This window comes from Pleurodeles waltl, chromosome 3_2 (genome assembly GCF_031143425.1).
Source record: "Pleurodeles waltl isolate 20211129_DDA chromosome 3_2, aPleWal1.hap1.20221129, whole genome shotgun sequence".
Lineage (NCBI taxonomy): Eukaryota > Metazoa > Chordata > Amphibia > Caudata > Salamandridae > Pleurodeles > Pleurodeles waltl.
The window spans coordinates 13,659,745-13,678,107 of NC_090441.1; the positions used below are offsets into that span (position 1 = coordinate 13,659,745).

At 41.4% G+C, this 18,363-nt stretch overlaps 1 protein-coding gene across 3 annotated transcripts in view; it reads right to left on the reverse strand.

The window, feature by feature from the left end:
* The window catches only part of DDX52 (DExD-box helicase 52), an 85,056-nt gene that overhangs the window by 38,061 nt on the left and 28,632 nt on the right, over positions 1 to 18,363 (reverse strand). For all 3 annotated transcript variants that reach the window (XM_069226588.1, XM_069226590.1, XM_069226591.1), the window contains exons 3-8: positions 15,023 to 15,156; positions 13,262 to 13,447; positions 11,315 to 11,458; positions 1,633 to 1,744; positions 1,218 to 1,290; positions 675 to 878 (exon numbers count right to left, since the gene is read on the reverse strand). In XM_069226588.1, the coding sequence (XP_069082689.1) occupies positions 675 to 878; positions 1,218 to 1,290; positions 1,633 to 1,744; positions 11,315 to 11,458; positions 13,262 to 13,447; positions 15,023 to 15,156 (853 nt within the window). The remainder of the gene's footprint in view (positions 1 to 674; positions 879 to 1,217; positions 1,291 to 1,632; positions 1,745 to 11,314; positions 11,459 to 13,261; positions 13,448 to 15,022; positions 15,157 to 18,363) is intronic.

An 18,363-nucleotide genomic window follows, 5' to 3' on the forward strand; every position in this document is an offset into this window, starting at 1 on the left:
CATAAAAATGGCTGGTTATTGGCAATATAGAAGGGTTTACTGCCACACATTTACATTTTTACCATTAAAAGATTTTGAAAGGCATGTTCTCCTTTTGGAAAAGTTTTATTGTACTTCAGTTTATGACATTTTTATAGCTTAAATGTAATTTTTTACCAGCAAACTGATCAAATGGTGGCAATAACCCTATATTTGCAAGAAACAAATTATGAGGCACCAGATAAGAAGTGATCGCACAAAGAGAAAATTAACTGTCATAAGCTAAAGTCAAATACCTGGGCCTAAAGTGGTGAGTACATAGGAGTAACTACTAACAGACTAGATATGTCCTTCTCCAGGCATAATAATATTCAAGCACTAGTTTTAATACGCTGATTTGTGTTCAATGATGACTTCAAAACAATTCCTAAACGATGGGGACTACAGCTTAATGCACAGATTTCTTACATCGTTTAAAATATTTTAAACATAACCTGGAGTAATTTTCACATTATTTAGATTCTAGTTATTGTGAATACATCATCAGTTTCGTAAAGTAATAAAGACATTCTCACAAGACTTACAAAACGGGTTCAGAAATAAATATATGAATGACTAAAGAAAAAATTAATAACACAATCGTTGTTTTGTTCCTGCGGAAAGTCAGTGGGCATGACTGGTCATTTTCCACTCACCTTGCTCCAATGGACACGGAGATAACATTATCTAGGTGCAGCTTGCACCACTGTTCTACATCATGAGCAAACGTCGCACTGAACATGGCTCGCTTTACATTGTGAGATGTACATGCTAGGAATATGGATGCCAGTTGGTCCCGGAAACCTGTCTTCCCCTCTTCAAACAACTTGTCAGATTCGTCCACAACCAACCATTCAACTCTGAAAGAAAAAAAAAAAAACACAGAAAGTGTAGTGTGTAACTGAAATTTGCTGTGACATCAACTCTTTAAATTCAAATGTATACAAAATTTTGGCAGATGCTGTGTTCCACCATAGCTAGGCAAAAATAGCCAGTACAAACTATTATAGCATAACTGAGATTGTGAAGTGGAGCATATCAGTAAATGTCCACAACCCCAATGCTCTGTCAGTGCTCACTAACTTAGGTCCTCGACATACATAAAACGGTACATAACAGCCATGCTACATGGGTGGAGGAAACCGATTAAATGACTGCAATTTATGAAAAACCATGCAACAGAAAATGTGGGTCTTTACCTGGCAAGGTCGATTCCAGGAGGGTCTTGCTTCAATAAATATACAATCCTATTAGGAGTTGTGACCAATATATCTGCATTAAACAAACAAAAAACAATTTCAACAGGAGCAAATCTACTTCATAACGTGCCATGTTTCTTATGCCATACAGCATGTAAATAGTGGCTTGTAATGAGACACAAAAAAAATCCTCAATGTTTTTTTCCGCCAGCCATGATTTCCAATAGCCTGAAACAGCACCTGCAAGTCTAAGCAATCATCCACTATACAAAATAGAGTGCCCTGTGTCAACTATGACAGTCACAGTTGAACAGATCCATTGTGTAATCACATGCTATGTATATACGGAGGGTACAAAGAATATAATAAAGTAAAAGTTAAAGAGGCATGTTTGAAACAATACTGATTGCCTTACCAAATTTCTTTGAGGATTTTAGTCCAAACTTCTTTGCGGCTGTAGCAGCCTTGTGGATCATGTGAACTCTGAATCCAATCCCCTCGGAAAGTTTTATCAGCTCTCGATGCGTCTAAATGTTTATTTGGAAGCAATAAAGATGATCGGACTTTCGGCTTACTGTTGTTGAAAAACGACTTGAGTGCTATACATCTCTCAGAAAAACTTAAGAATGATTTATTGCAAAGCAAGCTAAGCCAAGCAAGCATACAGAATTATGGTGATTGTGAGCATTATAGACTCTACTGAAGAATTATCGACATAGGAGTATTTCTGGAAGTGCACCCAGTATTTGGAATTGCATTCTCATTCTACTTTGCTTGATCCACACAATCAAACATTGTTATCAAACAAAGACCCCCAAAAATCCACTTGAGCAACACTCTAAAGTAGCAGTTACTATTAACTATTCAAGTATATTGTTCCTCTTTCTTATATATAAAGACTGCGTGTATTTATGTTTTTTTATAGTCCATTGATGCTCAAGGGTCTGGTTTGTGCTTATGAAAAGCTAAAAATTAATACATTCATGATATGCTGAAAAGGAGCAACTCTGGCATGCAGTAGCGTTCAATCGCTAGTCTGTTCCAGCAGGTTACATGACAGTGTAAGCTAATTTCAGGATGATTAGTTTTGAGGAGCAGAGTTCTACAAAACACTTTTACCTTAGGATAGCAACCTATGTTAGGACAGTAAGGGCTGTCAGGATGGGAGTAGAAAACGATTCGAAAGGACACTATTTTCGCCTAGAGTGGAGAGGTTTTGCTCTCCCATACAGTCTTCCCCTGTTTCTCTGAATCACTGAACTACAAGTATTACTCATCACTGTATGGAATACCTGCACATGTTTAAAGAGGTAGGCCTCGTTCTAAAACTACAGGATGATTTGGAAACACTTGAGACTACTATTTTGAGTATACTCTGTTGAATGCACATATTACAGATCCTGGGAGGTACTTAAGGTGTTGGCAGCTACCTCCTGAGAAAGCCGAATTCCCTTATGATTTTTGTGATTGGGCTACTTTCTTCCACATGCCAGTGAGATACAGACTTTCCTTGCAGTCTCAGAAAATACATGCATACTTGGCTGCACAAAGGAACAAGTGAAAGCAGTTAGTTCTAGGGATAAAAGAAAAGGGGCATATACAAATACTGATAGAAACCGGATGGTGCTTTATTGGACTATTGCATTCACAGTGAACTTGTAAACACAGTTGGTGTGATGCTGGGGCAGTCAGTGGATACTTGTCAGTTTTGTTTAAACCTGGTGTCACAGACACACAGGTATAAGTGCCCTCCAATTAGATAGATCTAGCCCCTTAATAGACTTTACCAATAGGCTGATCACTCAAGAGTATTTGGAACCCAGATACTGTATGCAAGAGTAATAACAATATTCAATATCCAGATTGAGCAACATTTTATTTAACGGTATTCTATGAAAGGCAGTTAGAAAGATAAACCAAAATAAATCTAGTTTGTCACAACATGTGGGACTGAGAAACGCTCCCATGTGCATTTCAGATGGCTTTTGAGGTGAGGTCTTACTGGTGGGGTCCTACTATTCAAATAACATGGGCATCCACAAATAATGATACCCTAAAGACCAGATTTAGGAGTTTTTGTCTCTCCTCAGAGCGCATCCAGTGTCTAACCTCACTAAGAATGTCTCCCCAGTAAATGGAACTAAACAGGACAGCCAGAATATAACAATATAAGACATTATATTTGTGTTTTGACAGTTTTTCAGAGGATGCGGGGTGAAGGATAGACATCTCAGTGGGCTTGAGCCCATGTAGCTGGAAAGACAAAAACACCACATAGAACCACGGTCTAAAAAATCCATAATCCAAATGTAAACACTGATTCCAATCTGAAGAAAAATGGTGGCTCTGGATGCAAAAGAACTGGTTAAAATGTGTGTGCAAAGCCAGCCGTAACTGAGCTACTTACACTCCTCGCAAAATGACATGTAGCTATGGTTGAGCTCCAAAAAACCAAGGATAGAAGACTGGATACAAGATGTGGGGCAATGGTTGTTAGCAGAAGAAATAGAAATTTAACGAAGAGAAGATAAACTGTCAGAAGATCTGGCAGTATGGCATGAGTTAGCTAGAATCTACTGTACCCCCGGATGCGTGACCATCATAGATAAATGAATGCAGTGGATTTCTAGTGTCTTGCTACTTGAGACACTAGAAATCCAATACATGGACAATTGCAATATTGCCTGATAGCAACTTAAATGGTAAAATGTACCCCTGGAATTTAAAACACGTTGTTAATTGCAATGATCTATGGTGATAAGTTGTTAGCGGTATGATAAAAAGAAAAAGATCAAATAAAAATACTATTAGGAAAAAAACAATTACTGGGCTCTGGTGGTCTGTTATGGGTGTGCCTAAGACACAGTAAAAGAGGAGATCGGTTGCTAGTCCAACTTGTTTCTAAAGTTCAAGCAACAACAGGCATGCTTGTCGTGCTAGTAAAGGACCAGGACTCTGAGTAAGCCATGCTGGGATAAGCGCTCTAGAAATCTGTATCTTACTTGAAGAATGCCTGTTTTTGCTTGGACTCGGGAAACTGGCTGGACTACCAACAGAATCAAATTACTGTTTTTTTTATTGTTTTTATTTGCTACTTTACTTTTTATATATTTAACAGCTGGCTTTCAGTGGTACTAAGGTGGTGTCGGGGAGACGAGCAAGCAACATATTGTCTCCTTCAAGATAGGAACGGTCCAGTATGATTATTCTTAAGTTGTTTAGTGGGAGAAACGGCTTCCCTTTCCTAAAGATGGAGAGTTGGAACCAAGCTGTCTTGGTTTTCATGGCAATCTGTTACTTAAATTAGAGTTCAGTGAAGAGAGTAAATCCTAGACATTTTGAAAGTTATGTCAGCTGGGGGGCTGAAACCTGGTAGGTTTCAGTTGGAGAGTGAGACCTAAATCATGAAGAGGACACAGCAGGTACTTCTGGCACAGGCACTATTCTAGGATCCAACGATCGCTCGGTACAAGCAAGCCTCAGGGATTCAGCAGGTCTTGTCCCTCCAGTGAGTCTTTGGTCAGTTGTGCTGGAGGCTCCCTGGGAGAAGGCAGTTTGCAGTCCTTTTCTCTAGGTGGATGGAAAACATTAAGAGGCTGTCTTTCTTTAAGAATCCAGACTATAATCTAAGCTTATGGATAAAAAGCGTACCATTACGTAGACCTCAGTCACTCAGAATACACTTTAGTTTGTGAACCTGTGTAGTATTACTGCACGAAACCGCTGAGCCTTAGTTTTCCGACCCCCAAAATTATCATTTTCAATGTCTTTTCAGAAAAAGAGGGCCTGTACTAAAATTAGCGAAATTCAAGGTGAGAGGAAAGAGCTCAAGAACATCTATGGCACTGATGTTAGTTTGATGCTGTAGGGTGTTCTTACTGACCTAAAAAAGTTAGATTGAGCTACACCCGATAGAAGAAAAGGCACACTCATTTGGATAGAAACCATTTACCAGTGAAGCCACTGCTCGTTACTATACAAATGAAATTATTAAGATTGAAGAAGTCCTATTTCCTACATAAATTTATCAAAATGAACAGGCAATGTGTCCATTTTGTTTTATTTAATAGTTCTGTGCTGTGCTAAGCATGCTGCCAAAGGCCACTCTACAGTTCTAAAATAAGCAGACAGGCCCAACAGTCAATTCCCAAGATGGGCTGGTGATTGAAGACAAATATTTCAAAACTCACTTAAAAACTGATGGTAGATGTAACCCAGCAGGAAGTCCTGATTAGCTAGAGAAGCCAGGCCCTATGAAGAAGAGTTTAGTCCTACTGGAGCCTGATCAAGAGCTAAAAGCTTCTTTGAAGATGCTAAGGTAGGCATCAATATTAGATGATGATCAAATGAGTTCTAAAAGGTAGCCCTGTAGATCAATGATTTTCCACTATGTCCTTTTCTTTTTTAATTAGGGATGGCAACTCAAGTAATATTGTTGAATCCAAAGACTTAACTAGGGTTATAGAGTGTCGGTGTCCAAAGGTACTTGGAACATTCGCACTGAATAGGGTACAAAGAACTTTACATTTTATCCCTTAGCCTATCCAGCATCCAGTGAAATTCTTTTGGGCTGGGAGAATGGGACCACAATTCCACAGGTAAGGAGAGTCTCTCTGCTAGGGTTTGTATCCTCCTTTGGGGCACTGTTCTACACTACGATGCTTACTGAAAAAGAACTCATGGTTAAACCTAAATCAAGGGTTTATTACTGCTTATACTGGAATTGGGGCTTCTCCTAATACCAACATCATGGTAAGGATGAACAAGATTTGTCTGAGCTACATGTAATTGTACCTGCAGGTTTGAAACCGTTCCTTCGACCAAATGATCATGCACCCATGACCCTTTCAGGTACTGGCACGTTGTTTTTGAGTGGAATGTCAGTTTAAGTGACATCAGCATATATTTGAAATTGTAATTGATGTTGGGAAAGCACCACTGCTAACGGTTTTTATAATATATATTGAACAGTGGCACTTAAAGTAGCAGCTAAAGAGCTCAGCTATGTTACTTGTATCAGAGACTCAAAACCTGCATCACTATCCATTATTCCATATATTCCATATATATATATTATATCCATTATTGTTCTAATAACCTTGTTGCCGCCTGAAAATAAAAGACAAAAAAGAAAAGTGGCTTTTTAGGGCTGCCCAGTTGACCCCAAGCAGTCTATGCCATAGAGAACTTGCCTGATGGTCCCTGTAAGGAAATGCCTCCTTGGCATGGTTACCCCCTGACTTTTTGCCTTTGCTGATGCTATGTTTTGAATTGAAAGTGTGCAGAGGCCTGCTAACCAGGCCCCAGCACCAGTGTTCTTTCCCTAAACCTGTACTTTTGTATCCACAATTGGCACACCCTGGCATCCAGATAAGTCCCTTGTAAATGGTACCCCTGGTACCAAGGGCCCTGATGCCAAGGAAGGTCTCTAAGGGCTGCAGCCACCCTGGAGACCCCTCACTCAGCACGGACACACTGCTTGCCAGCTTGTGTGTGCTGGTGAGAACAAAACGAGTAAGTCGACATGGCACTCCCCTCAGGGTGCCATGCCAGCCTCTCACTGCCTATGCAGGTGTAGATAAGTCACCCCTCTAGTAGGCCTTACAGCCCTAAGGCAGGGTGCACTATACCATAGGTGAGGGCACCAGTGCATGAGCACTGTGCCCCTACAGTGTCTAAGCAATACCTTAGACATTGTAAGTGCAGGATAGCCATAAGAGTATATGGTCTGGGAGTCTGTTTTACACGAACTCCACAGCACCATAATGGCTACACTGAAAACTGGCAAGTTTGGTATCAAACTTCTCAGCACAATAAATGCACACCGATGCCAGTGTACATTTTATTGTAAAATACACCCCAGAGGGCACCTTAGAGGTGCCCCCTGAAACCTTAACCGACTATCTGTGTAGGCTGACTGGTTCCAGCAGCCTGCCACAACCGAGACATGTTGCTGGACCCATGGGGAGAGTGCCTTTGTCACTGTGAGGCCAGTAACAAAGCCTGCACTGGGTGGAGATGCTAACACCTCCCCCAGGCAGGAGCGGTCACACCTGGCGGTGAGCCTCAAAGGCTCACCCCTTTGTGCCAGCACCGCAGGACACTCCAGCTAGTGGAGTTGCCCGCCCCCTCCGGCCACGGCCCCCACTTTTGGCGGCAAGTCCAGGAGAGATAATGAGAACAACAAGGAGGAGTCACTGGCCAGTCAGGACAGCCCCTAAGGTGTCCTGCGCGGAGGTGACTCTGACTTTTAGAAATCCTCCATCTTGTAGAAGGAGGATTCCCCCAATAGGGATAGGAATGTGACCCCCTCCCCTTGGGAGGAGGCACAAAGAGGGTGTACCCACCCTCAGGGCTAGTAGCCATTGGCTACTAACCCCCCAGACCTAAACACGCCCTTAAATTTAGTATTTAAGGGCTTCCCTGAACCTAAAACTTTAGATTCCTGAAACTACAAGAAGAAGAGGACTGCTGAGCTGAAAAAACCCTACAGAAGAAGAACAGAAGACACCAACTGCTTTGGCCCCAGTCTTACCGGCCTGTCTCCTGCCTTCCAAAGGAACCTGCTCCAGCGACGCTTTCCAAAGGACCAGCGACCTCTGAATCCTCAGAGGACTGCCCTGCTTCAAGAAAGACAAGAAACTCCGAGGACAGCGGCACTGCTCCAAAAGGACTGCAACTTTGTTTCAAATGAGCAGATTTAAAGACCCCTGCAACTCCCTGCAAGAAGCGTGAGACTTGCAACTCTGCACCCGGCGACCCCGACTCGACTGGTGGAGAACCAACACCTCAGGGAGGACCCTCCGGCAACTCCGAGTCCGTGAGTAACCAAAGTTGTCCCCCGTGAGCCCCCACAGCGACGCCTGCAGAGGGAATCCCGAGGCTCCCCCTGACCGTGACTGCCTGAACCTAAAGTCCCGACGGCTGGAAAAGACGCTGCACCCGCAGCCCCCAGCACCTGAAGGAACGGAACTTCTGTGCAGGGGTGACCCCCAGGAGGCCCTCTCCCGTGCCCAGGTGGTGGCTACCCCGAGGACCCCCACCCCTTGCCTGCCTGCACCGCTGAAGAGACCCCTTGGTCTCTCATTGAAAACCCGACGCGTGTTTGCACACTGCACCCGGCCGCCCCCGCGCTGCTGAGGGTGTACTTTTTGTGCTGACTGGTGTCCCCCCCGGTGCCCTACAAAACCCCCCTGGTCTGCCCTCCGAAGACGCGGGTACTTACCTGCTGGCAGACCAGAACCGGGGCACCCCCTTCTCTCCATTGAAGCCTATGTGTTTTGGGCACCTCTTTGACCTCTGCACCTGACCGGCACTGAGCTGCTGGTGTGGTAACTTTGGGGTTGCTCTGAACCCCCAACGGTGGGCTACCTTGGACCCAAACCTGAGACTTGTAAGTGATTTACTTACCTGCTAAAACTAACAATAACTTACCTCCCCCAGGAACTGTGAAAATTGCACTGTGTCCACTTTTAAAACAGCTATTTGTGTTTTATGTGAAAAGTATATATGCTACTGTAATTATTCAAAGTTCCAAAAGTACTTACCTGCAATACCTTTCAAATGAGATATTACATGTAGAATTTGAACCTGTGGTTCTTAAAATAAACTAAGAAAATATATTTTTCTATAACAAAACCTATTGGCTGGATTTGTCTCTGAGTGTGTGTTCCTCATTTATTGCCTGTGTGTATGTACAACAAATGCTTAACACTACTCCTTTGATAAGCCTACTGCTCGACCACACTACCACAAAATAGAGCATTAGTATTATCTCTTTTTGCCACTATCTTACCTCTAAGGGGAACCCTTGGACTCTGTGCATACTATTCCTTACTTTGAAATAGTGCATACAGAGCCACCTTCCTACAGTCCCTCTTTGCGCCACTTAAGTCTTGCAGAATCTCTGCTGTTCGGTCTCTTTTTCTGGGTGTTTGGCTTTATCCAACTGTTAATTTTTGTCACTGAAAGGCAGATTAGGTTTCATATTCTAGACTGCGGGAATGTTGGTGAACCTTACATAAGCAATCAGAGAAGCAAGCAAAGACAGACTTCTTCAAGGATGTCAATTTAGCAACATGCCAGGGGCAGCGGACGTAACACCATACGCCCTTTGACGTCAGTGACTTCACAGATGGAACTAACTGCTGTGTAAATGTATAGATGTGACCTTTAAAGTACAACTGCTTGTACTTATGTTGCTTTGTTTTCCTCAAGAACTCAGCATTAGAAAGTTTTATAAAGAATTCTCAGCCATGACATGAGAAAAATTTTAATATAACTGGAGATGAGCTCCCCAAAGAAGGGCTTGCCTGAAATTAGTTTTTAGTTGCATTTCACAACTGAAGTCCCTTTCGTCATCCCCTCCCCTTCCGGAAGCACAGTTGACCATTTGTGCATTGCCAGAATGTGCACAGAAGGTGCCTGAGGTTATATATTGTCATCTAAAGTAGGACCCCCAACAACAGAGCTGCAAAACCTCTTTTACTTTAGAGCGCTGCTCTTGCTTCTTCCGAAACAGAGGTCGCAAGAGCAGTGCCAGAGGTTGTAAGAACCGACTGAGGAGTCAAAGCTGCAACCCCTAAATGACATCCATGGACTCCTCCATAATCCCAGAAGGAAGAATTCCCTCAAGAGTGATGCAGAAGCAGGGAAGGTGAAAACCAACTCTAGGCATGTACACATTTGGTATGCCTACAGATGTGGAAGGACCACCATATTTAGATGGTATGTTTGTGGTGCATGTTGCTCGGTCACTCTTGACGAAGGCAACACAGCCTGAAAATCCTTGCACAGAATCACAGAATTTTAAGTTGCATTAGGAACACCACCACTGATCTTGAATTTTTCAAAGTGAAGACTTGGAGTGTTGATGATATTGAGTTCACACCACCACTAATCCAACCTTTGACCGTGAATATGCTGGACCTGAATCCCTCAATGGCGATACTGTAGATCTTGGGGCTGACATTCTAGGATTTCACGAGTGCTGCCAGTGCTCATCTCTGCCACTGGACCTCTTCTCTTGAGATCTCTCTCTGTGGAAGCCTTTCTCAAATGGTAGCACACTTACAAAGGTAGTTTGAGAAGCTGACCTTTTAAGTTTCCTCTTCCTCAGCCCATATGTTCTGCATCATGCCCTTCAGTCAGAGATCTTCTCTGTCTCAGGGTGCTCTTACACATGTTTTTAAACAACTGCCACTCTCCTTGACAGAGTGAAGTAGAGGGACACAGACCACAAAGACCTTGTGGCCATTTGTAACTGGCTTTTTCCTTCCATATGAAGGGCACTTGGGAGAAAAGTGATGGCATTCTGACACAAAAATATTAGGAGAAAAATCAGTTCACTACAACATATGCTAAAAGAAGTTGAGTGAAGATGGTAAATAGTAATATTTTCAGAAGTGTGAATCTTAGAGGGGTTAAGAGATCGTGCTCTAACAAGCTGGAAAGAGAACGGTCCCTGGGAGGCAGGTGCAAGTACAAATCTTTGTGGGAAGGGGAGTTTCCCAGGTACTTAAAAAAAACAGGCCTCTTTTGTCTTTACTCTTAATGTAAGACTACTAAGCTACGTTTTCTGTCTTCATGTATATGATGTTTAAAGGAGATTTTGCATGATAGATGCTGCAATACACTTTATTTTAGACATTCAATGGCAACATTATGGGCATTAGGGGAGAAAGAAGAAATATCAGACAGACTTCCACTGTACAAGGTTTTACATGAAGTCATTCATAAGCACATTCTACAAAGTAATCTCCACGGAAGAACTGCAAATGTTCGATCAAGCAGCAGGGATTTGTTCAATTGGGCATGACTTTCAATTAAGATACTGCAATGCAGAACATACATGTATTAGCTTATGCACTGAGTTACTTTGTAAATAATCTAAAGCTGATTATGGAATTTACTTTTGTCCTACTGTAGAGCTCAATGTACCCAGATTTTAGGAATGTGAAGTAGACAGACTGAGTGCTTCGTAACAACATATATGTTGTGTTACACTTTTTCTTTTGTTATATCAACATTCACCAACCCTTACTCATTTTCTTTTCTAGGATTCAGGAAAGTGCTATTTTTCTGAATCAAGGACTTACCTGGCTGGCCAGTTCTCTTGTGGGTGATACAATCAAAGCTCTGAACCCTTTATTCCTTGGTTGCTTTAGATGCGTTAATATAGGAATGCTAAATGCCAATGTCTTTCCAGACCCAGTGGGAGCGCAAGCCAGGATTTCACGACCCTGTGAATGCATAAAAGATATTTAATGATACAGTTCTTTAAACCATGGCCCTCATTACCACAGCATAACATGCAGCTATGTCCCTGCATTAAAAACCATCCAATGACTAACTTTTGTATGCCGTTCATGAAGTCATTTTGGTGATGAGGCAATGGTTTCCTGGTCGCAAAAACAGACAACCTTTAGGAAGGCAATCCTCCCAAGTCCAAATGTGAGAATACACACCACCGCAAAATCAATCTGCGTCTATCATTTAAAAAATGTCTGAATATTACACAATGCCTTGATCACATGTACAGTTGCAGTGAGGCACACTGCATCTGTCTCAATAGAACTAAAACACAGATACTAGGATGCATTCCATCTCTCAGCTTGTCTGGCTCCTGATGAAAAAGCTCTGATCCTGATTCTAGTGTGGTACTAAACTCACAATAATCTGTCTCTACGGACTAAGCACAGCAGACAACGGTCTGCACTGTGCCAGAAACATCCCTCCAATATCAATCATCCTACCCCTCTTCCTATAGCTGCAAGCCGACCACTGTCTGGATCAGGCACCTTTTAGTCAGTGTGTCATGATTACTGTGATATAACCTATGTCCTCATTACTGTGGTATAACCTACACAGAGGAGATTAATTCACAAGCCATGAAGGGAACACACACACACACACACACACCAGTGCTCAAAATATACCTTATCACGTAACAAGAACACACAAAAGCAATCTAACAAAAGTACTCCATTAACTCTGGGAAGGCCTTAGGCCTTCAACAGCAAGAGGACAGTCTACCAATAGAGGTTTGGTCCAAGGGATTCCATGTCTTGTCATTCTCTTCCCCTCCCATCCAAAAAAGAACTACACTGTTCACATACGACTGCCATATTTAGCAAGTAACCACTGGTTCAGTACCTTGAGGTCAGTATATAATGTTTTCTTAAGATATTGTACACATTACCATAAGACATTATACTCCCAGGCAAAATATGTAAACACCATCTCGCCAGACCACACAAAACTACAAACTGGTTAATGAACTTTAAACAACGTTTGAAATTTTAAAAAAAGTAATCCGGTTTCTTAGAAAAGAAGCATGCAAAGAGTATGATCTACAAAAGATTAACGCCATCAAATATGGCACATTCCAAGCTAATGAAGCACAGTGACTTGAACCTCACATTGGCCACAAAGACACAATAGTTACAGACTGCTGGGTTTAATTTCGTACATCTGAACATCATTTGGGTTGAAAAGAGGGACGCCATTATAATTTGTACGCTATTATCAAGCATCTGATAATGTACATGTGCCATATATTTACAATAACGATTGGTGGCTGAGCTAGGAAAAGGACGTGAAACACACGCAAAAAGCACAAAAACGAAGACTCAACATGAAAAACATATGATCTACTATAAGGCAAGTAAACGATAATGATGTTTTTTATGTATCACTAATGTTTGTATGTGGCACAGTGAGCACTCTCCATTTTTTGCAGCGCAATGACATGAAGCACAGTGGGAGAATCTGCATGGAGAAAAAGGCAGACTGAAATTCATGTGTCTGTGTGGTATGTTTTAGCCACTATCCCATCTCTTCTCACATATAAAATATTTAAGTATCACTTCATGTTTCTCAGACAACCCAAAAGAAACAGAACTGAATCACAAGCTACCCAATGAAGCTTAATCGCAGAATGCTAACTGAACACAGAGGATGCACAAAATAGTGCAGGTTCAAAATTTTATTTCAGGAACTGGAAACAGGATTTCTCCGTCTTGTCTCTGAAGATGAGGACTTACATGCAGCATGATGGGGACGGCCTGCATCTGAATGGGTGTCGGCACTTGGAAGCCTGCTTCTTGAATATTTTTCAATATCCTATCATGGATCTTGTATTCTTCATGCATCTGGTCAAATGTGGTGACTGGTTCTGGAATGTCGGTTCCTTGAACATAAATCTTGTGTTTATTTCTGAAATGGTTAATCTGTAAAGGAAGCACAAAATAACTACTGCCAGGCAAAAAAAGGTTGCGTGAAAAATAACACTGATAGACTGGCACATCCCAGAAGCATTGTGTGGCAATACACATTGTGTTCAGAAAACAGTTAAGATATTATTATAGTTGGTCACATTTAGAATGCTTATGCAGTTAGAAACAGCCACTCCAGAGCATGTGAGGGGAAGCAGGGAAGGTTGAGGGAAGCCAAATGGTAAGGGAGATGTAGTGACATCAATACAGAATGGCAAAGGTGTAGAGAATTGCTTGCAATTGAACAGATAGGTCAATCTTGGGGCTTCCAAGAAAACAAACTTAATAATCCCAATTTTTAGGTGGTATAGGTTTGGTGGTCCTGGGCTATCAAAGCTTGCTTATCAGGGAGACGGGCGGACCAGAGTAACGCAATAGTTGAGCCTTGACTGACTGACCGATAAAGGAGGTGTTGAGGTGAAAAGGGAGTAATGTAAGATTTCTTAATGGGAGTGCATTATTTAACAAATTAAGCAGTCAGCTTATAAGAGCCTTCCGGGAAAGGACATCAAACAACTCTCCATTTAGGACAAAAGTAACCGGTGGTTGTTGAAGGTCACATTAATCTGGCAACAGTAATGGGAAATGTGTTGGCTAGGGAGGCCAAAGTATAAGATTTCAGTATTTTAGATAGTTTTATTCACATCCATCCGGTCATGATCTGCTTTGAATCATGCACTGACGAGTGCAGAAGATGAAACTACACTGGTGAGATCAAGTACCTTTACCACCCACTTGTATTGAATGCTGCCTCGAATGATGAGGACTGGTTGGCCCTGATCCAGTTCTTCAAGCATGAATTCACAAATGTGGGGCATGGCAGATTTGGTTGTGTGTCCTGATCTAAAACTCGATTGGTAACTGGCCCACAGTTTTTCTATCTATTTCTGAAAATGTTTGCAGTCAAGTTACTCAATCATCTTGTGGATCTCAGGAAAGTTTGAGACTGAGCAGAAGTTGTTTGATGGGAACGCTTGGATGAAAAAGGGTTTGTTTTTCCATGAAAAAGACATGTGAATATCAAATGTACCACCCTGGAAACATTTGCTGATGAAGAGAGGTTCAGTATAAAATAATTGATTAAATAGGCAGAGACTGGCGTCAGTACTGGATGATATACAACGGTCTTCTGCTTTTATAGCATCTAGAACCTCTTCAACAGAAAAAGGCCAAAAGCTAGAGAGCTGGGCACCTGGGAGTTACCTGGAATCTAATGCAGATAAAAACCTGGAAGGTGGAGGGTAGGGGAAGGGTCGTTCTGTCGGTTGTACTAAGGACCTATCACTGTATAATGATTTATTTGCATAATTTGCTGTTATTGTCTGGTATCTGGTTGTAAATATTAAGAAAACTAAATGTAAAAAAACAATCTATGTTTGTATGTTGCAGTATCACACCATAAATACATTTTAGGGACGTAAAAAAAATACAAAACATGCAATCAATTGCACAGTACTTATTTTGATCCACCTTTTGGAAATGTAAGTACTAGAAAAACCTGAACACAAATGTAAGCCACTAGTTACGCACCTTCTCCTGCCGCAGCCGCTCCAGTTTCTCTGCAGTGGGCTTCCTTTCTCCAGTCTCTTTCAATTTTGCTTCTAGAGAGGACATCCAAAGGATGTCATTGTTTTCTGCCAACGGGTTTACAGCACCTCCTGAAACTGCAGTTTGAACACAATCAATTGCAGTACAGTTTGTAACAATGTAATTTTTTAATAATCCATGCATTACAGATCATATTACAAAATGTGCAATGTCCTTATATGCGTGGGCAAAGGCCTGATGCTATGACCACTCAGAGTAAACGAATGTTGTTTAACAAAAAGGTCATGCTGGCAAATGTACACTTTTATTTAAAGCTTTACATTAAAAAAAGCACCGTAAGTACATATCCTGAATTTATATTTTCACTAATGATTGGCCTTCAGCCATTCTCATCAACAGCGCAATGTATACTCTGTAACAGCATCTGCCCTACTTCTCTGCATCATTTGTCACCCATTAATAGTAGGTGCTGGTCCCCTTGTGTCTTATAGGGTGTGAATGCACAATGAGATTACATATGAAATACCCAAAACCTGTCCTTGGCATAAGCTGAAGCCTTTTTGGCGCCAGATTTATTTTTTCCTCAGAGGAGCCTCCATCATGCACATTTACCTTTGACAAGGTCCTTGTTATGCAGTAAATGTTTTTGTGCCAGAACCATTTTCCTTGTAATATGTACCTAAAATGGACATTGCCAAGCAGTCTTTGCACTACTCAAACACTGGAATTTAAAAAAGTTGTTTGACCTGAATTGATAATTTCTGGTTTAAAGTATGGGCACTTCTGTACCTATGCAAAGAAGTTGTGTGGAAGTTCGTAAACAAATTCAAACAATACCAAGAAACCATTTCCCCTAACCTGATTCATCAGACGTTTCAAGAACAATGGCACATATGTCTTTTGCATTCTTTTTCAACATGTAAATACCATTAATCTTGAAAATGGATTCACTTTATTGATGATTTTATTGGTGGTTTTCTTAAATCCTCTTTTTCCTTTGCTCCATTACTGCCCCCATCCTGTCACTGTCAAACGTTTGATTTATCTTTTAACTTGCTATCTCAGGGGTAACTCCGGAATCCTCCTTCCCAGCTGTTTAGACTCCCATATTCATTAGCCTTTCCTCCTCGTTCATATTTGGAAGGGGTAACCCATGGGGTCCGAAAATTCCACTAAATTGATTTTTGATTATTTTGGTTCTCATAAATAAAGTTTCTATTAATTTGTTTTCCACAAATCACTATGTTCTGAATTAACTCACAGCATTGCTCTCATCAAATAATCAGATTTCCCAGCTCCCATTTACCTGCTTATCTACTTGATTCCGCGATGGGTGGCTGGGTTTCTATGGCTGATGATCTTTTATATCACCCCTGAGCCACTGCATACACAATGTTTAAGATGGGATTAGCGGGGATGCCAGGAATGAGACTTCTAAAAATTTATGAAAAGCGGCCTTAAAAGTGCCCCCAGCTGCAGTAGTCACATAACTTGTGCTCAGGTTCTGTAGAGGAAAGCAGCTAATATGCTGGGCTACACTCCAGACGAAAAGGTTGGAGTGTCTGCGAATGCTTTGACGCCGCAGGCTGAGGGACTGCGAGAACTCTAGTGGAAGGGGCATCGCTTCATGGAGCCTCACAGTTTAAGGAGGCTATGTTCAAGACCTACAATGCTGCCGAGTTTGTTTTAACTCAATAGCAGGCCTACGTTTCTTATATTTATTTATAATTTTACACAAATAACATGAAAGTACAATTGTAAACAGCATGGCTGGCTGAAGACCAAAAATACAGTTACAGAGTAATAGGATTGTAAAGTTGCTGTCCTTGCTCGCAGTATCCCTTCACGTTTTGAGCAGGAAAGTAATCCAGGTGCCTGCTCTGACCTGCATGCAGAAAACAAACTCAAATATTAGAAGAAAAAAAAAAAAGTTATTTAGGTCTGCACAAGTTCAACCAGACAGAACCGCACAATCAGGAGGTCATGGTCAGGTGCAGAGCAGCCTCAACGTCCACATGAATGCAGGGCCGCAGATCATACTTTGCAGTACAGTAAACATGATCACTTAAAACACAGTATCAAATGTTTTTTTTCAAGATCTAGATGCAACAGCATATATCTCCCCCTTCCTTTCCATCTCTCTAAGCCCATTTGTTAACCACTGATGGATAGGTAGCTACTACTGTGATCCACAATGTTTCCCCAGTTCTCTAGGATTAAGTCAGTGATTGCCTTCACAAAGCTACAGCTATGCTTAACGTTTTACAGTCTACATCCAACAATGATGATGCACAAATGACTTACAATTCTATGGGTTCATATTAGGTTTAAGTATAAAAAAAAACATAACGACCTTATACACGGACTGCTACGAACATCCTGACCAATAACATTCTCCAGCACTTGCAGCGGCATTCCCACTAATAATTCACCATATCTGGTAGAATTCTAACAGTTTCTATTTTTCCTGCAGGTGTTCTCCCATTGTCATGCAATTGGGGACAAGTATATTCTCCCTGGTCAGGCATTTGTTTAGGTTCTTTCTTCTACATGTAAACAAGCGCTAATTTAGGAGTTCATAAGTCTATACCGGATGTTAGCCTGTTTAGTGTTATAAATGTTTTAGACAGGACCAGATTGTTTTCGGTTTCTAAGTCAATATTTGTTAAACATTGGCTATCTTTAAGTGGCTTGGATGATACAAAAAATGCAAATAAATTCATAGCAACCAAAGAATGAATGGAGATGAACTTCTTCACATATGCTCTAATATCCAACATTACTTTGGTAAGAATGAGGAACAGACAATTTCTGGTGAGCCTCTTAAATGGATGTGAAAACCACTCAGTTTTTTGTACTGTGTTAGGAATGTTACACTGTTCGTACATATGCAGTTTGTGCAATGGACTGTCAGTAGAATAATACAGCAATTTGCTGTCCCAGGCCCATCACTGTGGAACTGCCTTGCAATCACAATGAAAAGGAAAAAAAATATTCTATCTGGAGGATACATCTGAAAACACATGTGCAGGATTACCCAACATCTTACTGATTACACCCTAATGCCAATTAAGTGTTTTGGATATTTTGCATTCATTCAGAAAAGCAAGAAGAATATTAATATTAATATTAGCACCTCTAAGTTGTAAAATGGGCAAAAGAAGATGTACCTGAAACCCCACTGTGTCAGGGCTAAGAAACCCAAGTAAAGTCACCCACTGCATGCAACAGAACTATTATACAGACTATATTGGCAAGGAGGGACGATATGTCAGAGAAATGACATCTGAGCTAGGCTGTAGCTATTTCAGTTATGAAGTAGA